The sequence below is a fragment of the Patiria miniata genome, unplaced genomic scaffold, assembly GCF_015706575.1.
Source record: "Patiria miniata isolate m_02_andy unplaced genomic scaffold, ASM1570657v1 HiC_scaffold_22, whole genome shotgun sequence".
Taxonomy (NCBI): Eukaryota; Metazoa; Echinodermata; class Asteroidea; order Valvatida; family Asterinidae; genus Patiria; species Patiria miniata.
Window position 1 is genome coordinate 2,953,575 of NW_024037061.1, and position 25,199 is coordinate 2,978,773.

At 40.3% G+C, this 25,199-nt stretch overlaps 3 protein-coding genes and 1 non-coding gene across 7 annotated transcripts; 1 reads left to right on the forward strand and 3 right to left on the reverse strand.

Moving 5' to 3' along the window:
• Positions 1-1,384: 1,384 nt before the first annotated feature.
• Positions 1,385-10,380, reverse strand: LOC119730569 (N-acylethanolamine-hydrolyzing acid amidase-like). 2 transcript variants are annotated; one of them, XM_038203545.1, is made up of 10 exons: positions 10,359-10,380; positions 9,807-9,998; positions 8,910-9,080; positions 8,025-8,151; positions 7,758-7,848; positions 7,382-7,470; positions 6,002-6,180; positions 3,390-3,452; positions 2,521-2,616; positions 1,385-1,673 (listed from the first exon to the last, which is right to left on the reverse strand). In XM_038203545.1, exons 2-10 carry the CDS (start codon positions 9,992-9,994, stop codon positions 1,598-1,600), a joined length of 1,080 nt encoding a protein of 359 aa, XP_038059473.1. In that variant the 5' UTR covers positions 9,995-9,998; positions 10,359-10,380; the 3' UTR covers positions 1,385-1,597. The 2 variants fall into 2 exon arrangements, with proteins under 2 accessions (XP_038059473.1, XP_038059474.1); XM_038203546.1 differs by lacking the exons at positions 1,385-1,673; positions 2,521-2,616; positions 3,390-3,452 and adding an exon at positions 5,251-5,560.
• Positions 1,720-1,792, reverse strand: Trnaa-ggc. The gene has a single exon. It is a non-coding gene; the product is annotated as a tRNA-Ala (tRNA).
• Positions 10,381-10,917: 537 nt separating the features above from the next.
• Positions 10,918-18,926, reverse strand: LOC119730916 (N-acylethanolamine-hydrolyzing acid amidase-like). The gene is made up of 9 exons (XM_038203979.1): positions 18,521-18,926; positions 16,591-16,764; positions 15,347-15,473; positions 14,924-15,014; positions 14,555-14,643; positions 13,679-13,851; positions 13,078-13,140; positions 12,286-12,381; positions 10,918-11,866 (listed from the first exon to the last, which is right to left on the reverse strand). Exons 1-9 carry the CDS (start codon positions 18,724-18,726, stop codon positions 11,791-11,793), a joined length of 1,095 nt encoding a protein of 364 aa, XP_038059907.1. The 5' UTR covers positions 18,727-18,926; the 3' UTR covers positions 10,918-11,790.
• Positions 18,927-21,205: 2,279 nt separating this feature from the next.
• On the forward strand, positions 21,206-24,383 carry LOC119730430. 3 transcript variants are annotated; one of them, XM_038203317.1, is made up of 3 exons: positions 21,206-21,226; positions 22,658-22,885; positions 23,305-24,383. In XM_038203317.1, the coding sequence occupies exons 2-3, from the start codon at positions 22,703-22,705 to the stop codon at positions 23,692-23,694; spliced, it is 573 nt and encodes a 190-aa protein (XP_038059245.1). In that variant the 5' UTR covers positions 21,206-21,226; positions 22,658-22,702; the 3' UTR covers positions 23,695-24,383. The 3 variants fall into 3 exon arrangements, with proteins under 3 accessions (XP_038059245.1, XP_038059243.1, XP_038059244.1); XM_038203315.1 differs by lacking the exon at positions 21,206-21,226 and adding an exon at positions 21,763-21,987; XM_038203316.1 differs by lacking the exon at positions 21,206-21,226 and adding an exon at positions 21,999-22,090.
• The last annotated feature ends 816 nt before the right edge of the window (positions 24,384-25,199 follow it).

Below are 25,199 nucleotides of genomic sequence, written 5' to 3' on the forward strand. Positions count from 1 at the left end.
GGGGTCAGCAACTCGACCGTTGAGACTACTCGACCGTTGAGACTACCCGAATGTCGACTGTCCGTGCATTAAGGTCGCCCGTTGAGACAAGATTTATTTGGTGATAGTAGTGGAGTTGTCTCAACGGTCGAGTTGTCTGACATTATGCCAGATCATCAGGTGCACAAGGTCAGGTGACAAAGTAATGTCATGTGGTTACCTCAATGTAAACACTTAAATGAAATGGGAGGGGGGGGGGGGGGGGGGGGGGGGGGGCTCGGCTGGGGGGGGGGGGGGGCTCGGGGGGGCTCAATATTTTTTAAAGACTGCCCTTTTCCATTCAAATGCCCTATTTTAAACAGCACTTACCCCACCCCACCCCAATATTTGTTAAAAGAGTGCCCTTCTTTTTGTCAACAAGTGCCCTTTCTTTCTGAGCAAAAATGCCTTAAAAAAGTTGTACCTCTTTTGGTGCCATATCAGCTGTATGGGTGCCTTTTAAAAATTTTGCACAGTATCGCCCTGAAAAGCACCATATATTGTCTCTTAGTGTCAGTGTGCGTAATCGTTGGTTTTGAACAGCGCCCTCATTGACAGAAATCCCGCCACAAAATTGACCTTGTTACGCCTCTGCCCCCCCCCCCCCCCAATGAAATACAATTCTCCTCACTATCCACGATAACATCAAACACAAACTGAAACAACGATATTCATAATTATAATTTATTATCTTGTAAAGGGCAAATTCTATAAAAATATATAAGGCCTTTCCACAAAAATTCTAAAATGTACTGAAAATAATAAATTAAACAAAAATAATCTGATCTTTTAAAAAAATGCCCTGAATTCCATTATAAAAATATAAGAAACTAAAAAACAGAGGTTAAGTAGGAACCTTATTTTAAACGAAAACCACTTACAAAAATAACCAGAAAATATAAATCACTACATAGAGATTCGATGAATACAAATAGTTTAAAAAAAATTACAGTGACCAACGAAATATTATTCAACTCTAACTCCCTTGGGTGATTTACTAGGAACCATTCTCATCCTTGCAAATCCCAAAACCATTTTGTAAACTGTGCACATAAACAGTTGGACTCTGTTTGAAGTATGCCTAATCCCACGTAACGTACTGTCAGTTTACTAGTGCAGTACTCATCCCAACAGATTCCAACAAACCCTGGTGTTGGGGTTTGGCTGGTTGGGGATCGTTGCCGGGGGTTAAAATATCTAATCAGAAAGCCATACAACCAACTTCGTCCCTAGTGCTAGTTGATTTCCGACCAAGTTTCCAATAATTAAAGCCCTGGATAGGAAACTTTCTTCCTGAATCTTGATTCGTTTCAAGTATCAACTCAGCATTAGAATTTATGAGTGAGTTTCAATTATATAAAACTGTCAATTCTTCTCCAAAAATCCATACAATCACAAATATAAACAAACAATATTCCAATGATAACAACCAAACTTATATTAGTATCATAATCAAATACCTGTAGATCCCAAAACAATAATTAAATCCACCAATGAACTTCTCAAAATAAATTGCCTGTTCGTGTTCGTGTCTTTAAATTCCAACGGTCCTTTTAAAATCATTACTTGCTTTCCAGTTTTAGTCACAATGTCGAAAGAAGGTGGCATAGCTTGATGGGTGGGCGGCACTCATAAGAGTGGTGTACACAGTCATTCTGAGGAAAGTTTAAAAAAAAAAGACGATTTTTTAAACAGAGTCATTGACTGGAGCGGGGTTTGAACCTGTGACCTCCGGATTGCCATTCCGGTGCTCTACCAACTGAGCTATCCAGCCCGTTTTGTCAACGCCTTTGTTCTAGGAGTTATAAACGCTAAACTATTTGCTGTGTTGCCATGGATCCTGTGCGAAGTCAGGATGCTAACAAGATCAGCAATGCTGCAAACCCGGGAAATAGCAAACGGGGATCACTCAGAGGGAATACGGCTTTTTATTAAAAATGTTCACATAAATGACAAAAGGGAAAGTATTTTAAATAATTTGTTTTGGATTGTTTAATTTATGCACAAACAAAATCCTGAATTTGTCGGACTGCAAGTGCTACGGCATGCGATTTACGTTCACGCATGTGTGTACTTATTCTACATTTTCCCCAAAGACAGAAACACAAAGGGAGAACAACAGATCCTTTCAGTCCTCGGGAGTTGGGTCTTTTGTTGGAAACAGTCCTCTGTAGTAGGTTTGTGTGCTTAGTCTATAGGAGAGTGTTATATTACAGGGACAAAGGAAAACACAAAGCATTGTCCTATGGAGTATAGTAAAAACAAGACTGTGTGAACTGAAGAGTGCAAGTGTATGAATACCGACCAAAACAGCGTGGACTGGCCTCCTATGGCGCAACTATAATTGCCTTTGGGATTTAAACCAGATAGTGTTACACTGGGCTCAGTCAAAGATAAACACCCACAATCCTGGTATAAAAAGGGCCTGGGCTTTTGAAAGGGCAAATCACCTCGTGGGAAAATATCTGTAACTACTCATTAAAAACTATTTAAATTACTTACGGGTTGCACACGAGAGGTAGAGAGAGTACCTTCAACATGGCTTCAAGATCGATGGCGTCTTGGCCAATTGCATTCATAGCCTTGTTTCCATGAGATCTGTGATCAAGACATCACACCTATTATTATTTGCTAGTGGCCATGAGTAAAGATCGTTCTTGAAGTAACCTTCCCTATTACAACCAAACCCCACAGAGATTCGTTCTGGATAACCGTTATTTGGTTTGAAAATAATTTGAATAACCGGATTTTGCAATCTCCGATTTTTCCCACCACTACCAGAAATTAACACAATTGGAAGGGTCTAGATGGGGTTACTGGTTAAAGCTATAGTCCATCATTTGCAGCTATCCGAAAAGTAACTGGCATAATTATTGTTGAAAAACAAACTTTATTGAAAGATAGTAAGTGGACTAAACTCCCTGTGAAATTATTCTTTCTGGGAAGCTGTCATTTTGAAGTAATCAACGAAAGAAGGCCTTTTCAACGGTGCGTCTTAAGATGCACCATAGGAAAATTTAAATTAGTACATGTAGTTTGTTTTGTTATTCGGCGAAGCGCGCACAAGCATTGGCACGACGCACACGCGGTTGCTATAATTCGTCGGATCAGTGCGCGACATCGCGTATAGCTGCAATTCAAAACAATTCAAAACATGATTCAGTAACTTTTGATTTGAAATTGAGATCCTAGAATGCTGTTTTTCTCGGAATATACAGCTGAAGCTTAGCTGAAACTTCATCAGGTTAGTTGTTCAGTATCCTTCATTAGATTTTGAACACTTTTGTTGCTTCAAACGAACAAAATGCACAAATTACAAATGATGGACTATATCTTTAAATACATTTGGACGTTTACTTTTAATCACCTACCTACGGTAATCCCATTTGGGTGGTGATTTCCAGTGATCATAGTTGGTCTCCAGTACAAACCATCTAGCAGCAAAAACAAGGACATGACACTCAAAACAAAGCAATATTTCACAATACAGGGTGAGTAAAAAAAACAAAACCCAAATGTCGGGACCATTGGTTTAGTGAAGTTCTGCAAGTAGCACTTTCCAATTCTATGATATGAAAGCCCGATTCATAAGCTTTCTTTTAGTACAAGAATCATTCAAATCACTCATGTACTTTTCAAGTTACGGTATTTTAAACACAAAGTTTTAAAAAGTTCTCTCCATGGATCACAAAAAGGTTTGCGTTCTTTCAGCAAAATGAAAACAACTCACACACATATGTGATTTGTGTTCGTTTCGCTGCAAGAACAGTTTGAACCCAGCTATCGCATGCATTACAAAGAATGCCACGTTGGTTGAATGTAACAGGACGAAAACAAGGAAATTTAACAGGCATACAAATGGGGCACAATCACATACAAGCTACGTTAACAAACAAAAGCAACGTAACAACCAAAATAAGAAAATGGAAAACACACACTCAGCAATAATAATGCAATGGGTGGAAATAAACATGTAACAAATGAGCTGATGACTTGAAATTGAATGAATGACATGACACCAAATCAGAGAAAAATATTATTAAAATTAAGTACAAGACTGAACACAAATCAATGAAGTACATGCAAATGAATTGTTTATGCAGGATGATAAGGCCCCCCCAAAAAAATATTCGGTCTCTGGTCAGACCAAAGTTCCGGAATTGACGCGGGGACACGGCTTTTTTTTTTTTTTCTTCAAGCTTGGATTGTACAGACAAGGTGGGGTACTATTTTGCTTTCTTGGTGTCCTCATGTACATTGGTGTCCTCCATAATTTGCCTTGGTGCTCTCGATAATTTGCCTTGGTGCAATTTCCCATTCCTTGGTCCTCTTTGGTAAAAAAAAATTGAGGAGGTGCGGCAATAGAGGGCGCTGTTGGAGCTACCTTGGAACATTTTGGAAAAAAAAAAAGATTGACGCGCATGATTAAATCGACGCGCGCGCTGACCAGAGACCAACTTATTTTTTTTGGGCCTAATACTTGGTACATAGTCGAGCAGGTGTTGGGGAAAGCTGATGGGATGTGCTTAAAATTAAGATCAAGGCTGAAAACAAATCAATGAAGTGAATGAACTGTTCATGCAGGATGATAATACTTGGTACATGGTCCAGCAGGTGTTGGTGGAAGCAGATGCGATATGGACGAACGAATCGTGCATCACAGGTTGTTGGACAATGAGGACATGGTTACCTTGCGATTGTTGTGCAGGAGGCAGATCACACGTCCATCTGTGGTCCAGGCGTTGATGGTCTTAGAACTCTGTTGACTGGTCTTGATAAGACAGCCATGCGGCCTGATGTGAGACTCTCGGTGATCGTAAGCCTTCAAGTAGTCGCTTTGAGCCGAAGACTCGCTCCTCTTTGCACAACTGACAAACTTGATGATGATTGGTCAAGATCGTCGATTTGCAGATGATGGCATGGGTGGCTTGTGCGTAAAGCGCTCGCCTCTCACCAAAGTGACCACGGTTCGAATCCTGACCGCGGATCGCATGTAGTAGAGTTGTGCGTTGGTTCTCTCCTGTGCCACGAGGGTTTTTCTCCGGGCCCTCCGGTTTTCCTCCCTCTAGAAAAATCAAACACTTTCGATCTCAGGCTGTGCTCCGTGGTCATATATGGGTCGATGTGGCCGGCAGCCATAGGCGCCTTTACGTGCCAGCGGCCCTACCACGTTGTAGCCGCGACCTTCGCAATTCAGCATACCAGCTGCGAGTAAGGATGATTAGCCTCCCAAATTATTATTATTATTATTATTATTATTATGAGTTGCCATCCTAGGGAGAAGGCTTGCCAATTTCATGAGTACGATCAATGTATGACTTCTGGAGATGACTACCTGGCTTGAGATGATTCAGGCGATCAAGTGCTGATAACTTCTCATTGGGCTTCTCGTCGAATCAAAGGCAGACTGTTAAGACGACTGTCCTTCTCAAGTTCATCTATTTTTTTTCTCGAGGTTATTGTTAATCTTTTTAAGAGAAGAGAATTCCTTCTCAAGCAATTTTATCCATCTGTAGAGACTCATATACATCTTGTTTGACTTCTGGAGAGATAGTAGTAGACAGCTTCGTCATAAAGATGTCGGATCGGACCAGCTTCTCAATGATGGTTGCCGTGGCCTCGTGGTTTGGAGCATTGACTTTGTGGTAATTCTGCAGGTTGTGGGTTCGAGTCCAGCCTGGGGTTATGGTGCGTGTGCCCTTGGGCAAGGCACTTTGTCACTTATTGCTTCTCCCCACCCAGGAGTAAATGGGTACCTGTGAGGGCAGAGATGGTTATTGTGACTGAATTAGCTTCCTTGCGCCTAACAGGCAGCATCGAGCTGTATACTCCGCAGGGAGCTGAGATGGTATTTGGAATATTTAATTTGCCCAATGGTCAGGGGTAATAATAATGTAATAGTTAAAGGAGCTATATAAAAACCGTTATTATTATTATTATTATTATAAAGTTTAGACTGGTGCTTTGCCAGCAAGACGCTTACCTGCCGCTTGAAAGGTCGAGACGCCAGACGTCCACAGCTGTTAGACGGGCTCTGGTGATGACAGCGCCCTCTGTTGACTTGACCCCACCAATGATATAATAGTTGGGTGCCGTCTCAGGGTGGTAGGCGAGGCGTTGCAATGCGCTGTCAAATGTCGCTGTGTCATTACGGGAAAGTGCCTGCATAAGAAAACACGACCAAACAACATGAATCAACAAGACCAGGCAAATTTGGTGTGCGGTGTCTATTTGTAGTCACTTGAGCCTCATTTTTGGGCCAATGTAAGGCTTAAAAAGCCAGAGTCCATCATTTGCAGCTATCCAAAAAGTAACTGGCGTAGTTATTGTTGAAAAACATACTTGGTTGAAAGACAGTAAGGGGACCAAACTCCCTGTGAAATTATTCTTTCTGGCAAGCTGTCATTTTGAAGAAATCAACAAGAGAACGGTGCTTCTTAAGAAGCACCGTAGGAAATTCAAATTAGTATTTGGTTTTGTTATTCGGCGAAGTGCGTGCAAGCATTGGCATGATGCACATGCGTACGTGGTTGCTGTAATTCGTCGGATCAGTGCGCGACATCGTGTAGCTGCAATGGGCCGAGTGAGAACGCGTATCGGACGCTGAATTCAGGCCCAATTCAAAACATGATTCAGCAACTTTTGATTTGAATCGAGATCCTAGAATGTTGTTTTTCTCGAAATATACAGCTTAAGCTGAGCTGAAACTTCATCAGGTTAGTTGTTCAGCACCCTTCTTTAGATCTTGAGCACTTTTGTTGCTTCAAACGAACAAAATGCACAAATGATGGACTATACCTTTAAGCAAGTCTAATTCACAAATTTATTTAAATCTTATTTTAACTCAGTAGCCCATTCAGTGGAATTACTAGTCTTCCATGGGGCCCTGAGTAAAGAGAAGACAATGTGAAGAAGTTTTATAACATGAGGGAGGATCAGTCCCAGAAGAATATTCTGGGAGAAACCCATGGAATCAGGCAGGAACTGAAACCCCAATCCACATATTGGCCCAAGCAGGAATCGAACCCGGGTCAACAGTGGTGGAAGGCGAGGAAAGTACAGCTACGCCAACCTGACTCCCAAATGACAGTCCATGAGCAGTGGGACAGATATCAAGAGGACTGGATTTTTGATGACTTTGCAATTGGAAACTAAGAAGACTTTTGATGAAGGAAAGAATTGTATTCAATCAAGTTGCTTTTCCAAAAATACACTTTTAGATGTCACATTTTTGTATCTTCTAGATAAAGTTAGGCGTATAACTATGAAGGGGTTACAATGTAAATGGCTAAATTAAGACAACTTTTTGTTTGTATCTGAAAAAGCCACAAAGGCTGTTTGCTTAAAGTGTAAATGTACTCACATCTCGAATCTGGAAAGAGGTGAAAACGGTCTTGTCGGAGATCAGGGCCTTCAAAATCTGAATCATGTCATCCAGGATTGTACCTTCATCTAACAAAGGGAATGTGGGTTTGAGATAGATTAAACAAAATATACTGTCAGCTGCAACAATTGTGATCATAGACAACCATTCTTAAAGTTTGCAAGACAAAAAATTGGCAGAATTATTTCTTCGCTTTTCCATTGAACATGTTATTCAATTTTTAATAATAAATTAAGGTCCGTAGAAAGAATACCCCTTACAATTAAAATCTATCTGGACTTTTCCATTTCACTCGGCTTCGCCATTCCACATTTGCGAACAGTATTTTTTTAAAAAAATTTTTTACGTAGCTCACCTCTCTCATTCAAAGACACAGTAAACGCATTTGGCCTTTGTCCAGTGAAAACCCCCACTTGCCCTATAAATGACGTAGCAGTGTACAGGGTCTGCAAAAAGGAACAAATCACGTGAAATCAAATAGAACAATACACTTTACCCCATACTGCCCCAAACTGCCCTTCTCACGTATCACTCCCTGTACCCCCGATACCGCCTGAGCACAGATGGTTTTATTTATTTTGTTTTTTTTAGAATCTTTTACATACTGTTCTCTCACACTCACCTTCCCGTGGCTCTGAAAATCGACAACTACCGTCCAGTTTCTGAGTGTCGCTGGAAAATAATAGTCCCAATTGCGAGCATGCCAGATGTTCCCTTTGCTGTCTTGAGCAACAATACTGGTGCATCCTCTACACAAAAACCAACAATTTTTTACAATTGTGACAATAAAAATGCAGTCAGTGACACTATATACACCCTTATATCCTGTGCAACCCTCGCAGCAGCCACGCGGTGATAAAATTCTCCACATTTTCCAAATATGGGCATAATTTTTTTTTTCAATGGGCCAATTAGGCCAAGCTTCCATGTGATTCTCACCCCTACTATACACCACAAGCTTGTAGACTCCCATTGGCCAGACCCTAACCACTGCAGAGTAAGGAGTGTTGAAAGACAGCAGCCCAAGATGGTGCCTAATACCTTTGTGTAGTAATTGGAGATCTTAGTGGCCAACCCCTAAGTGCCGCTGATCCCTTTGTGTCAACCCCTCGTGCCGCCCAGAGCCCAGACAGGTTATGAACAATCCCTGGCCATGTGAATGACCTACATCGTCTTGTGCATACGTGTACAGGCATTCCAGGGTTATTGACCTAAAAACACATGTGGTGATAAAATTCTCCACGTGGTTCCACCGCATAAATTTTTTTGGGGCTTGATCCACGAAGGGTAATGGCTTTAGGTGGTTGCACTCATCAGCTCACCACAGCATGCACAATTATTTGAAATGAGTGTGGTTGTGTAGGGACAGATATGACATCAACCGCGTCATGTCGTACGAGAGTTGAGGCCCAACTAATCTGAGTATCATTAGTTGTCCTACTGAGCACTCTCTGTCTATGCTCCAATGTCTGATATAAAGAGATCTAAAATTGAAGAAAATACATACCCTGAAAGAGTGATGTCGTAAAAAAGATTATACAGCACCATTTCTCCGACATCCATCTGAAAAAACTTGGCGATACCGCGGATCTCGCCAGCATATGGCGAAGGAAGATAGTAGTCCAGTGACCCCGCAATGATCTCAAGAAGTTGCATTGTCTCTTTGTTTACAAATGAGCTGCAAAACACGCAAAGAATCTTTGGAACAAATTAAAAATGAATCACACACAATCACTGTATTAAAATTGTTGGAAAAAAACCCAATTTGTACATTTTAAAACATTTGCACATCTTAAAAAAACCCTAGATATTCGCGTTTGTTGAAGTACAAATACAGAGAGGTCGGGCTGGCATCTTTAAATGTCATAAACTTTGTCACGATCCTATCCCCCCCCCCCCCCACGTCCAAAAAGAGGGGATATCCCCCCCCCCCTGGGATTTACGCCCTTGGGAAAGATTCCCATATCTAGCCATCACTTGTCACCCTGTGCACAAACCTTGAGACTGGTCTGAAAATTTCTAATTGTTTTCTCAGTAAATAGTTCAATATTTTCCCTGCTATTTTTTACGTTTTAGGACATATTATGATCACTTTGTGTAGTAACTTGGACCCAACTTAATATCGCCTGTTTGACATTCGGACCTACTATCGCCAGACCGTCCATGTCCGAATGTTAAAAAGACGACAAGTTTGGTCCAAGTTACTCGGACTACACTTTCTGATGGCTGATAGGTCACTGAAGGGAAAAATTAGTGATGGCCAGATATTGGAATCTTTCCCGCCCTTGCCTCTCCCCCTTTCCTTTGAGTTTACTCCAAATAAAATTCACATTCTTTAAAATAAATAGGCTACTAGCACAAATCTCGCTCGGTCGTCACATAATATCACTCACGGTCGACTTACTCAAAAACTGCCCTGGCCATTTCCCGATATTCACTGACATTCCAGTGTTGCAAGACGGACTCCCATCGCTCTTCCTCGGGCAGATCGATGTTCATGGAATACCTGGGAGCTTTCGTGAGACCCTCATTCCAAGTTGGAGAGCCTAGGACCAGGGGAATTGCGAGGAAAATGAAGGAAAGGCGCCACATTTTGAAAGTGTGCGAAAACACGATTTTCAGCCTTCTCTCCGTGCGCGCGCTGCAAGGCCACTGTCAGGTGATTACGTAAACACGACTGACAAGATCACGTGACGACAGGGTAATGTCACGTGATTACTTAGATGTAAACACACTGGAATGCATAAAACCATGGAGGAATAAGGAAACAAAACAATGAACTTTTCCTTTCCAAAAAAATTGAGTGCTTTTCATATTAAAGTGTGAAGTGCCGTAGCCTTGTGAGTAGTGGTTGGAGCATTTTGAATTCGTGGTCTGCGGGTAATTCTGCAGGATATGTGTTTGAGTCAATCAGCCTGGGGTTTATGCATGGTTAAGATGGAGGACGGAGCGGGGGTCAGACAACTCGACCGTTGAGAAACTCGCGAGCTCGACTAGGGACAGCTCGACCGTTGAGACAACTCGACTGTATGCGGGTTAAATGAAAATACAAGTCATGTTGTCTCAACAGTTGGGTTGTCCGGAGTCGAATTGTCTCAACGGTCGAGTTATCTCAACGGTAGACATGTCTAAGATTTTGAAGAACACTGGTGTGTGTCCTTGGGCACTGCACTTTGTCACTCATTGCTTCTTTCCACCCAGGAGTAAATGGGTACCTGTAAGGGCAGAGATGGTTATTGCGATTGATTTTTAGCTGCTTTGTGCCAAAATGACAGCATTGAGCTGTATATTCCCCCAGGGAGCTGAGATTGTCTTTGGAACGTTTCATTCGCCCAAATGTGCAGGATAATTGACGTAACGCCTTTGAGCACCAATATTGGTGGATACGTGCCATTTATGAATAAACATTTATATTATTAACCCCCCCATGTCAAATGTCAAAATATTTCACACATTTACCTTTGTAAAGAAAATGATTTAATCCAAGTAAAAAAAAATTAACAAAACTGCAAATGAAAAACCAACTAATGCAGTATGTTTCGTTTATTTTGAGTTATTTTAATTAATATACCAAATATACCATAAAACTTTAAATTACTAATGTATAATTACGCATAATCTCTACATTCTTAAAAAGAATTAGGAATGAATTAATTCATTAATGACATCCTCCCTCACAAAATATATTCTTTTGCATATCTAATTTCAATATTTACATATTCAGTTGCATTTAAAAAAATATAAATTGAATAGTAAAACTATATTTTAATTGTCAACAATCATTGTAGGCACGATTTCTCTGGTACAGAGACATTTTGTTTGTAAAATTTACATCAAATCGCAAAATATAATTTTTTCTTCATATAATGCATTCATTAAATGGCAATATTTATCTTCAAGGAATCCAGTACTGACAAAAAACATCCATCAACAAGGCTTAATTTAAAATACATCGATAAAAAAATAACATTGCCTTTAATTTAAATAACATATCATTTTATTAAGTTATTTTTTTTTCAATTCAGTTTTATATTTTTTGCAATGACACCTCCAATTGTTAGGAATTTTCCAACAGCAAAATTTCAGACTCGTACGAACATATCAACACCGACTGAAAAATCAAAATACAGTGCACCGTGTTTATTTTTTAAATTGTTCAATTAAAAAAGCACGATACATGTATTTGAAGTTCATACCATAATTAGAAAATGAACAAATATATATTTCTCATTAATAATACCCGATAATACTGGAAACTGCAAGTTTCAATCCTGTTTAAGACATTTTTGTGTCTTATGGAAAATTGACAAGTTTTTTTCAGTATTTGCAGATAATATTTTGTGCAACAGACAATTCAAAAGTTAGGAAATCATTTCATGAACTTTCCCCTAGCCACATCGACGAATAAAGGTTTTGTAGAGGCCTGGGTGGGCAGCACTCATCAATGTTGTGTAAACAGTCTCCCTGTAAAAGAATAATAACGGGTATTTATACAGTCTATGATTTTTAAAAGGCATTCAGGATCATTTGCTTTTCAAGCATTTTGTTCGTTTCCAATAATAACACCGGAAAGAATGTTACAATCCGACACTGATTTTTAAAAAAATATATCATCTCAATAAAGGTCAGTCATTGCAAAAATGATGATGAGACATGAATCTGGGACTGAGAAACATTTCCAATTTTGTTAGGAAATACTTTAAAAAAAATTTGGACTCTCCGTACTTTGCACACAACCGCAGAAGTAGCGTCAGGTTGCAACATTCTTATCATAACACCGCTCAAAATCCGAAGACAAATGTTCAAAACCTAACATGTTGAACCCCCCCCCCCAACCCCGTTTTCCTCCCCAACCTAAAAATGTATCTCAGCAGACTACCTACCCACGGCAAACCGGTGTAACAGACAGCACCTTCAGTAAGTTGTCCAGGTTGATATTTTTCTGTCCAATCGCCTCCATTGCCTTGTTCCCGGCGTCCCTAATTCCAGTTGGAAAAAAATATCTGAATCATTGTCAATCGTTATCAAGATTTTTCTTTTTTTTAAGATAGTGGATATTTTGCCAGAGGTAATGACGGCAAACTAACGATTACTAAAGGTTTGCCGGCGGCAATCCATATCAACAGAGGGCGCTGTACTCTTTAAAATAGGGCTGAATTATAAGATGTATTAAATTCCCACCAAAAGTTGTGTAGCACGTTTGGTGTAATGGTTAAGCAAAGGCTCTAGTAAGCGGGATGACTCGCGTTCGATTCCGACCACACCACATTTTTAAGTTTTGTTTTCTCATCCCCAAATAAATAAGAACATTCTTCTTTTATTATTTTAACATGTCTCAAACATTTTTTGCAGAGTATTACATTTTCTTTTTCAGATTTGTGGCTCTGGAGGATTTTTTTTAAAAGGGAAATAAAGTCCGAAATTATAAAATGGTCTGAATCCCATCTTGTGAATACGAGGTAACAACGATAATTTTGGCATGGAGCCAGACTAAAACTTGTCACCGGAAAATGTTTAGGTACAAAAAAACAGTAACTGCGCATGTTCAGTGCATATCCGGCAAACTAACGTTTACTAAAGGTTTGCCGTCTCCGGCAAAATATACACTGCCTTTTTTTAAATATTGGTGGAATTTTACAAGACTTTACTGGGGCAAGTGGGTTATTCTTGCTTACCTCCGGTCGTCTGTCTTCGGTGGTGGCAGCCAATGATCATAGTTCGTCTCCAACACAAACCATCTGTAAAGTATGCAATAGTCACATTTGATTGAAATTGGATCTGAAAGTTGCTCCGTTTTGCAATACAATTGAACACTTTTAATGAGTGAACATTTGTGGAGAAAAATCCCTAAAAGAAATTGGATTATAAAAAAAATGTAATCAAGCTCAAGTCGATATAGTCTTAAACACCTTGCAGAGTTGTATTTTTCCCCAAATTTTTGATGTTGGGGTATTTACCATTGGTTTCTATGGCAATATATTGAACTTTCTTCACCGATCCGTGGTTGGTACTTTTTGCCAATCACTTGTTGGCAAAACTATGGAAGGTCAACTTTGCAAAAAGAAAAGAATAGTACTTAACGTTTCCAAACATATCAAGAGATTCAAATGCTTCCAAAGACTTAATAAAGATGCCTCTTTTTTACATAATAAGTGCGTTAATATGCAATTTTTGGCAAAAACTATTGCCAGCCATGGCTTAGATTTATACCCTTTGTGGCAGTCCTTACAAAATGGCTCTCGATGTTTACAAACGATCAGAAAGTTCACCTCTCACCTCCCAGCGGATGCGTTAAGGCGCCACACGTCTAGCGCCCTCAATCGGTCTCTTGTGATCACAGCGCCCTCTCCAGCCCGAACCCCGCCAACGATGAAATAGTTGGGCGCCGTCTCTTTTTTGTTGGTCATGCGATCCATGGCACTTTGAAAATCGTCCCCGGCCGCGAGCGCCTAGATTTCAAATCGAGGCCATTTCAAAGATCAAGACAAAGAATTTATCTGATGCAATCCTTGAAAATATACCCTTCCAGTTTTCAATCTTCATTTTGTCATTTTATAGGGTTTTTGGGTGCCTTTTTTGGTTTTACACTAATGCAAATTTACATATTCATGAGCAAAACTGTCATGCCATTCAAAGCAGAAACAGCTATTTCAGCAGCACCAAAAGTTGCAAGAACTTGGGGTTTTTTTTTGCCGTCATAAATTTTTCTGTTTTTGGTGATTCAAAGGTTTTTGTTTAAATACATGGCAGTATTAAAGTCTATGAGAAAACTTTATGTGTCTAATTAGAAAATGTTTATGTTCACAATTTGAACAGAAAAACCCCTACACCGAAGAGTGTGTGCCTTTAATAAAGCCTCACAGCAACAGCGCCCTCATTTGTCAGGAAAGCATGGAACATTTTAAATGTTTAAAAAATATCACTTTATACAAACATTTCATCCAAAAATGGATGTTCAATAGGTTTATATGATAAAAATAAGTTCAAGCAGTGCTCAACGGGAATTTTGTAGCTGAATTTTTGGCCCTACTTGGCCTTCATCGGAGCTGAAAGGTTAATTTCATACACTACACTACAAAAGATTTCATACACTTCAAAAGAATTGGACATTTTGCAAAGTACATATTTTAAAACTGACTTTCAATAACTTACATCTCTTATTTGAAACGAAGTGAAGACAGTGTTTCTGGATATCAGCGCTTTCAGAATCTGGATGAGGTTTTCTTCAAGAGTGCCGTTATCTGATGATAAAAGGACACATGAATGGACTTTTAGGAAGTTCAAAACTTTCTTAACCCTAAAAGAGCTTTTTTGGTTTGTTAGATAGAAATTGGGCCGTCCATGTTGGCCAAGAAACAACATTTTGAAAATAATAATAATCTGCATTTTTTTCTCCAGATTAAAACAGGAACAAAGACTGTGTAATATTGCCTCATTAATATATCCTCAAAAAATATCATTATTGGACCATATACACAGTTGTTGCCTTGGCCTTGTCATAGAAAAACTTTCTGCACTTACGTCTTTCGTTCAAGGAGACGGTAAAACCATTCGGACGCTGGCTGGTCACTGCGCCCACATTCCCAACAAATACAGTGCTGGTATACAAAGTCTGAGAAGAAAATAAAAATCACATTAAGATGCATAAGTGTACTCATGAATGATTCATGAATAGCTGGGACCAGCCATTTCATTGGTCAAAAGTTGATCAGGTGACCTGTTACTTATTTATGTAAACTACGATTTGAAGTCCCTAAACTGATGTGACTTTTCGCATCATTTTGGCATACAAATTGCCAGAATGATTGAAATAAATTAAAGGTGCACAATACGGCTGAAAAAGTAATTGTAGTTCAGATAACCACTACACTCACTAAGGAAAAATTTTGACTTTTGAATTTAAGAATTTAAATTTAAAAGACGTAAAGAAACAGTTCCTGTCACCTTGCCCTTGCTTTGGAAGTCAATCTCAGCCGTCAAGTTTCTTAGAACTTCTGTAAATGCGAAATCCAAGTTGCGTCCGTGCCAGATGTTGCCGTCGCTATCCTGTGCCACGATGCTGGTGCAACTCCTAGTGAGATAATATTGTCTTTGGTGATGTACATGTAGTTATATAACTTATCACAAATCATCATAAGTATATCACAAGACCCTCACAAGTCAATCACAAGTCAATCACAAGTCCATCACAAGTCAATTACATGTCAATCACAAGTGATAAACACGTGTCAATCACAAGTCCATCACAAGTCCATTGCAAGTCCATAACATGTCCATCAGAGTCCATCAAAAGTCCATCACAAGTCAATCACAAGCCCATCACAAGTCCATCACAGGTCAATCACAAGTCAATCACAAGTCAATTACACATCAATCACAAGTGATTAACACGTGTCAATCACAAATCCATCACAATTCCATTACAAATCCATCACAAGTCTATCACAAGTCCATCACAAGTCAACCACGAGTCCATCACAAGTCAATCACAAGTCAATAAACAAGTTAATCACAAGTCAATCACAAATCCATCACGAGTCCATCACAAGTCAATCACAAGTCAATCACAAGTCCATCACAAGTCGATCACAAGTCAATTACAAATCCATCACAAGTCCATCACAAGACAATCACAAGTCAATCAAAAGTCAATCAAAAGTCAATCACAAGTCGATCACAAGTCGATCACAAGTCAATCACAAGTCTATCACAAGTCGATCACAAGTCAATCACAAGTCAATTACAAATCCATCACAAGTCCATCACAAGACAATCACAAGTCAATCGCAAGTCAATCACAAGTCCATCACAAGTCAAGCACAAGTCCATCACAAGTCAATCACAAGTCAATCACAAGTCCATCACAAGTCAATCACAAGTCCATCACAAGTCAATCACAAGTCCATCACAAATCAATCATTACTCAATCACAAGTCAATCACACGTCACGCGTCAATCACAAATCAATCACAAGTCAATCACATGTCTATCACAAGTCAATCACAAGTGAAGTCAATCACAAGTCAATCACAAGCCAGTCACAAGTCAATCACAAGCCAACCACATGCTATCAAATGAACTATGATAAAGGTATTTCTTTGTAATTGTTCATCTAGTAACTGGACTTGTGAAAAGACTCGGGATTGACCTTTGACCGGACTTTTTACACCACTTTACCTTGTACTTACGTCGTGGTAGCTGAGAATGAATACAAGACATTGAGGAAGACAACCTCTCCAATGTCCATCTCAAAGTAGTTGGCGACGCCGCGGATCTCGCCAGCATAAGGAGATGGGAGAAAGTAATCAATCTGACTCGCCAAGACATTGAGAAGGGCCAAGAGCTCCGGAGACATTACTTTGCTGTTAAGGATGTAACAGCAAAGGAAGAAGTAAAGCAGTGAATTAATTATGAAAGTAAAATACTAAACTGCTGAATCCAACAATTTACAAATTGTCAAGAGTGAGATTCTAACCAGCAGCCTCTGAACTGCACTGGCATTCTATCAGCTGCCATAGAGCACTGGTACGGTTTTTTAACGGTACTGGGTTCATGTCGCACTCTTGTCCACTTCATTTTTTTTTCACTGTAAAAACTGGTTATTTTACTTAGTCAGTTTTCCTTGTGGTTCATTTGATAAAAAAAAACGTGTTACATTCCGATGTCAGTTTTACATAATTTGCTTGTTTAAATTTTCAAAATGCAGGCGGGGCGGGGGGTGCTCTTTGCTGCCGGCTTTATTTCTGTATATTAATACATCATGGCAACGAATTTAACACAGTCATCTTCACTTTTCTTAAGTTATTTAAAAATTTACACTTAATGTTGGGGGGAGGCAGTTCCATCTTACCCCCCCCCCCCCCCATGGGATGTGCATCGGAACAGTGACTTGACTACCCGACCGTTAATGTCATAATTCTAGATTATGGGAACGGGTACCCATAACCAACTTTACAAATTACTCAGTTACTTCTCAGATAATGAAAAAGAAAGGTTTTCAAGTCATTTGTCGGGAATTTTCAAAATGAAAACCAAGCTACATGGAAAAACAAAACATATTTCACATTTTCGATGCTCGCGAAAGCTGCAGGTTACACCGTAAAGCTATAAAGCTCACTGTACACACTTGTATCTTGCTGGATTGATGTGCCGATGTGGTAGTATTATCGTGCAGACCTTTGTAAACAATCTAAACTGCAACTTCCGAGATCTGAAATGTTGGCATGTTTGGCGTTGGGTTTCTTTAACGGGTACCTTGGCACGTACCCTGTTTCTGTACTACCCGTAAATGCAACCCCCCCCCCCCCCCCCTTTTCTGGATCTCCCAGTGTGAGAACACCTGTGAGACTATAAAGAATACTTAACAGTTACGACACCGTGTCTAAACATTTTGGGAACTCATACTTTTCTGTCTTTTGAAAACTGCCACAGCCATCTATCAATGACAATTTGTTTAAGGTCAATTATCTCGTTGATCCGCATTGTGCCCACACAGTGATTTGCTCTGTCAACATATCATTATCAGAGAGGTCAAGTGGTTCAAAGTACCCCTTTTCTTGTTATTGTAAGATTTGTTGTTGTTAAATAAATGGATTATGCGATGAATGCATTGAATGGATAATAACTTTTCCAATTTGCAACGGTTACAAAACCTTCACTTAAATTTTGTTTTTTAGACTCCCTTGAACAAAAAAAAGCATCAATCAATGGTATAAAGATTACTGAAGTATTTCATTTTATCTATCCAATCGCTTCTGAAATTTTGAAGAACAATTAAGTTTGCCAGATATTCTAGGCTACAACATGAAAAGCCGTTTTTACCATGGTGAAGTGGACATTTTTATGTCCAACATTAACAGTTGGTTTTGCATGAAAATACACAAACTCATATGTCAAATCCCAAGAATTAAAGAAATGTGGTCCTGTGACAGATTGTTGTGGTTTTCTTTTTGGGGGGGGGGGGGGGTCTGCAACACCATGAACACAATATTTATACACTGCCAAACTTTAAGTTTAAAAAAAAAACCTTCTTTTTTTCAAATCTCAAAGATTGAAAACATCAATCGTTTCATTTTTTATTTAACATGTTCTTCCTGCCATTAACAATTGTCAACTTACAGCAGCACTTGGTTTCGTATCATCTCCCGATACTGGGTTTTGTTCCAGTGCTGCAGGACCGGTCGCCAACGCGTCTCTTCCGGCATGTCGAGGTCGACGGTGTACCGTGGAGGAGGCAGCAAGTCCCCGGCCAACACCGGCACGACGGGCCCGCTCAGGACCGACGGGATGAGGCAGAAGAGCCACAGACACAGAAACCTCCACATTTTTGTTAGAGACTGTCAATACAATCTCCAAGAAGGAAGAATAAAAGTTTTTTTCCTTGAATGTGTGCTTCCGCCTGCTGAAAAGTAAAACTGTCTGCAATTTGCGGAGCTTCGAAAGTTCGCTCTCGCATCTCTCGGATCGATCGGCCTCGTGAAAAAATACGAGCGCCCTCTCTTGTTACAATTTTTTTTTATTTATTTTTTAAATAAGTTCAACAACTAGTCGGGGGCCGGGGGGGGGGGGAGGCATTGCAATTTCTAGAAAAATATATGCATGGCAATGTTTGTTGATTGTTTCATCATATTCTTTTCTTTTGTACCGGTATGGTACAAAAATGGGACATAATGTCACATTGCATTATGGGTGGGTACGACGGGTAAGGAGTTAGACTGTTTCCCGCCCCCCCCCCCCCCAAAAAATAACTATGGGGACGGGATTGGATCACCTCTGCGCGCGCGCATCATGATTGTTTATTTTAAAATCGCTGTTTATCAGCACGTGCATGGACGGTGATGATTACACGGTTATGAAAAAAAACCTCTCTCTTGTCGTACCACAAAAAGTGCGCAAAATCATCAATTATTTCAAATGCATGCCTAGGTTCCGGACATTGATCTCCATATACACAGACTGGATAGGACATCGCGTACGAACGTGCGTCCGCGCGCGCGTTTTTTGAAAAGGGTAAAGAACACAATTTCGCATGCGAGTTGTGTACACTTTCGAACGGAGGATTAAAAAATGAAGTTGGGTTTTCTTCGGTTTCTTTGTCATTTTTGAAAGAAACAGAGATCTAAATTGATCAAAATCGATGAGGAGTATAGTCAAGGTGAGCGCAGCATTAGATTGCTGCCATGGAGTCGGGAAGTAAGGAGCGTTGAAGAATAGGACAATTTATTCGCAAGTAAGTTGTTTTTTAACGAGGCCTATACAACATGGCATGGAGGAATATGAACATAGCAAATTACAATATCGTTAGTGTTTTCGCTCTGAGTTTGAGGGGATGGAGGCCTGTGTGGTAGCTAGCGAGATATTCTGTTCAAATTCCATGCGATCTAGACCTGTCATGCTGGTCGTTGCCGTCCATGTTTTTTTTAAAGACATAGGCCTAAACGTGCATGACTGACCCGGCAATGGCAATGAACAAAAGTTGACTTGTTTAAAATAGTTTATTCCAATAACCTTTATAACTTTTATATGCAAATCTGATTGAATTTATGTCTGCCTTGGCTTTAGCTCTACTGAGTGGAGCGCTGGAACTTCGGTACCCTCCGTACAGCTTGTACGGAGGGTACCGAAGTTCCAGCGCTCCACTCAGTAGAGCTACCTTGGCTTAACGCCTACCAAAATGTTTCTATTATTTTTCTTTATAAAGAGAAACTGAGGAGATGGTTTATGCTAACTTACTGCACAACCGGCCGATTGACCTTCATATCAAACAAAGAACTTCAGAAAAGCCATAGTAAAGACCACCAGCTGCAGGACGATATCCGAGACGGACGAAAATGGAGAACTTCACGGAGGGATGGAATCGAATACCGTATGTCATCCACTGAATGGAACATGCGATGTGATGGGCATATCAGAGTTTGTTGTGTGACCGACTACGCAGTCCGCGTTGTACGAGAATTCTGCGAAGAAACGGGCAGGGACACTCGTTTCGAGACACTTCCTGTGAAAAAACTGGACAGAAGATTTTTTTTAAATTAAACTTGTAAAACCTTTACCCCAAATTTCCCTGAACTTAAGCTTGTTTTATTGCCCCTACATCTATATTATGTTGAAAGAAAATTTTTCAAAGATTCCTTCAGTTTGCCACCCTTAATTTCCCTTAGAAAAACAAGTAAAACACATCATCAAGACAGAGGTATGACAAAACAGTTGTTGACTGATGTGATGTGTGATATGATATGACGTTTTGAACACCCTCGGGGACGCATAGCACCCTCGGCTTCGCCTCGGGCGCTATGCAGCCCTCGGGTGTTCAAAACGTCATATCCCACATCACATCAGTCAACAACTGTTAAATAAGGGAATAAATGTGTGCTCCGGAGGTTTTTATCACTCGTTTAATACCGCTTAGAGTCTGGGTGCTGATAATTACCCGAGCCGGAGGCGAGGGTAATTATCAGCACCCAGACTCTAAGCGGTATTAAACGAGTGATAAATACCGACCGAGCACATATTTATTCCCATTCATAAATACCTTATCCGTAAAAAAAATTCAAATAATTCGTTCAAAAAATCCCGATTTTGTTCAACAAGTTCACTTCATGCTTTTTGAAACATCCCTCTAGCAAAATAATGGACTGTTCAGCTGGCGAGTAAGATGTAAACAACCCTTTTATGGAGATTGACGCGCGCGTAACATGTTCTGCGCGATGTCACGCAGAACGCACCTGGGGCGTTGCGTTTTGAATTTAGAACTATAAAATTCTGACTCGCTTGTAGTGTTGCGCATGCCTACGTGAGGATTATGAACGTTCAACCAATGAAACGGTAAGAGGCACTGGATTTTTAGGAGTCCACATTTTATTGTGACACTGGAAAAGTGTTTAAGACCAGCTAGCCATGTCTTTATCATCCGTTTAATACCGGCCACGTGACGGGCTCTCGACCAATAGGAATAGCTAAACTGTCTGAGGTATTTATGAATATAGCAAAAACCACCAGCTGCAGGACCGAGCCGGACGACTCTGGAGAACTTCACGGAGGGATGGAATCGACTGTATCATCCACTGAATGGAACATGCGATGTGATAGGCATCTGAGCGTTTGACTTAATCAATTTTTACGATGTGGAACTGTTAACATTGATTGATTTTGGTTTAGTGGAAAGAAGTTGTGGAGTTCAACGCCCGTATTTTTATCATAATTATTTAACATAATTATGTCGTGCAATGTTTGTTAAGATTGGGCAAAATTCATAAATTGTGCACGTGATATTCCCACCCAATCTTAAGAGTGAGCGCAGCCGCTCATTCTTAAGAACGCGTGCTCGTTCTTAAGAATGGGCGCTCATTCTTAAGAATGCGCGCACAGTCTTAAGATTGCGAGATTTTCAAGAATGGGCACAACACAACCATCGAATGATGACGTGGACTTTATTTATCATAACAAGGAAGTGACCTTGATAACCCATCCGTGGTGAATGTCAACAGTATAGCCATATTAGAAAATATACATGTACAGGCCTACATACAATTCTCCAAAACAGCTAAGCTAGCCCCGTGTTTCTGGTATCAACGTGCAAACTACAGGTAAGTACATGTACATGTACATTGATTGTACGTGTATACAACACAAGGCCTACTGCCTCACGATTGATTGTGACTGGATGCATACAGTATATGCAGTGATATGGCAAGTATCAAGGGGGGCCTAGCCTTGTATTTGTACGAGAATTGAACCGATCCGTGCACACAATCATCCTTCAATTGATAACTTAGTGAACAGCCTTTTGTGATGCGCTCGACTATTAATGACGAAACGCTATAGGCATGTGCAATTCACTTTGCCATTGCAACTATCAAATGTATAAGTATTATAAACATGTACATGTACACGAAGAGTGTGCATGTCTATGCGCTGTGTCAAGCAAAATTCCGCCATTAAACCATTTCGAAATATTCACCCTGACTACAAAATTTCGAAATAATCACACTATACCGACTTAAGGGCCGTTTTTGGCAGTTGAGTAAACATAAATACATTGGCGCAGATGAATATACATGTACATGGTTGTTGAAACACACCAAACAAGTAAAGTCCATTGTTAACTACTATTTTCTGACAAAACAAAACAGCTTTTCTTAAAAATCGACCAAAGGTCTCTCTTTGAAGCACGACAAAGTGCTGTCGTAAATATAATGTAATACGTCACTTAAATGGCCAGTTATAAGCAAACACTTTCATTTCGTTATATTGTAGTGTCAAAATCGCCCTACTAAGGAAGGGGAATAAACGCACAGAAACATGACTGGATTTCGTCAGCTTGTGGTGGTTTCTCTACTTCTAGCGTTCTGCGAGGTTTGTCGGCCGTGTAAGGTGGCCAACTGGCGGCGCAAGAGCGTTGCCGAGCAGGCAGCCGAGGCGAAGATCATCGTGTACGGGACGGTCAGGGCGCACTACCCGATGCCTGATGTTCCCATTGAAAGGGTAAGTCTTTTCTTAGTGAACTATCGAAACGGAATGGCTTTTGTGTAGTACATGTACTACAGTGTTCACATGCACTACAATAATTTGCAGGACCAATTTGTGAATGAGGCTTTGTCTGTAAGCACTTTCAAAATCTAGGGTAAGAAAGCCCAGTCATTAAGCTTTCTTTTAGTACAAGAACCAATCAAATCACTAATGTACTTTTCAAGTTACGGAATTTTGAACACAAACACCATTTTGAAGTTCTGTCTACGGATCATAAAAAAGGCAAGTTATCGTTCATAGCAAAACGAAAACAAATCACTTAGGGATTTGTGAGAGAGTTGTTTTCGTTTTGCTGAAAGTAGCATGCAAACCGCAATGTATCAAACGGTTATAATATTCAATCATTTATCACACATTTTAAACTTTCTTCGCAGGCCTATGTTGCTGAAATGGACGTCACCTGTAACTTGAAAGGTGAAGTTCTACCAGCTAGGATCAACATCTTCGAAGCAGGAAAACTGACGTCTTGTCATCACACGCTGCTACCGATCGGCGGAGCATTCATCACCTTCCTCGAACGGGACGCGTCCGGTCAGCTCGTACCGGACGAAGTCAACCATCTTTCCGTGGCCTTCCCGCCGACGAGTGAGAACGTGTACGGCGTGGGCAAAGCCGTGGGGGGCCTGGCCGAGAAATGCCCGCAGCTCAGTCACAGCCAAATCGGAGTCGGTGAATATACGGGCGGCGACAATAGTGCCGTGATTGGGAAACCTGGTCCACTGATCTCCTTCGTTGCCGTGCTTATTGCGGCAATGATGAACTAGACTCCTGATCTCGGCCGCGTCAGGTTTTTGGAGAGAAAGAATCCTGCAAATTAACGTTTAATAAATATCACCAACGAATTTGACTGTGTTCAAGGCAAGAGGCAACCGTAAAAGGAAACAGGTCATATTTTTAGCGACGAGGGGGCGCCGCGATGCGACAAACAGTAGTTGAAACAATGTAACCGCTATCTTAAATTAATTAATTAATTAGATTAGATTAAAAATAATTTTATTCATGTAAAATATACGTTGGATTCACGGAGTCTAGCCTTTTTGTAAAATTACGAATGAAAATCTTTATTGCGTTATGGTTGGACTACATTTTTTATTATGCAAAACATGCATTGGTTTAGGTAAAAAAAAAACTTTGTGATTTAAAGAAAGAAAAGCTTGTTTTTTGTTCATCATTTCTGGTTAGAGCCAGATGCGCCATTTACGTCATGAAACATCCCAGGCACGTAGTGGTACCAGTACTCAAACCTGTATCATGATAAAATATAATGGTTTATTAACATGATCTAAAAGTTTGTAAAAAACGAAAGAATTCCGCATTTTTTTCTTTGAATACCACAGGCCAAATACAAGCCCAACTTTAAATGTACCTTTGAAGATGCAGTGATAAACCCATGCTTGACATTTTTTATAGTACACAAATAAAGTGGCACAGATTATGAATACGTTAAAAAAGACTTAAGGGAAATGAGGTATTGTAATGTGCTTTAATCACACCAAAGGTCCGTAATGACGCATGATGAAGTATTGTACCATAATTAATAAGGGTACGTTTGAAGAATCTTTATGCGCCACGGGCCTTTAGTGCAAGTTGAACAAAATCAACAGGTACTTCTTTTAGGCCAAAAAAAAAGTCTCCGGTTTATGGTATGGAGCTTGCCCAAAAAGTGGTGCGGCGACGCGGCTTTTTTTTTTTTTTACCTGATTTTTTTGCTTCAAAATCGGCTGATGACTGCAAATGGTGCCCGACTAAACTTAGTACAAGTAGGCCTATACGGGATTGGGAGTCCAGAGAGGCCACATAAAGCTTATTCACGACCATAACCCCACCTAAAAACACGTTAAAATTGTGCAGCAGCAGGATTCCAGTCAAACCAGTGAGTTTGGCGGTTCTGAGACATCATCTTTCACTGAAATTGTTTTTTTTTCCATTTTGCCGACGCGCATGGCTACGGCGACGCGCGCGCATACCAGAAACCGGAGACTTTTTTTGGGCCTTATCTGGAGTCTGTTGCAAAATTTGAACTTCCAGAGGAAAATTTGGAATCCCCCACCCCACAAATACACTTTACAGGGACCCGCTGTTCGCTCGTAACCCCCCCCCCCCCCCCCCGCCTTGCAAACAGTTTTGCAGGGCGGGGGGTACGAGCGAAGGATCAGGACCCGTTCGCTCGTACCCCCGCCCTGCAAACAGAATGCTGAATAGTAAAACCATGGGTAAAACTGTCGGCAGTTCGCAGAGCTTCGAAAGTTTGCTCGCTGGGATCGGCCTC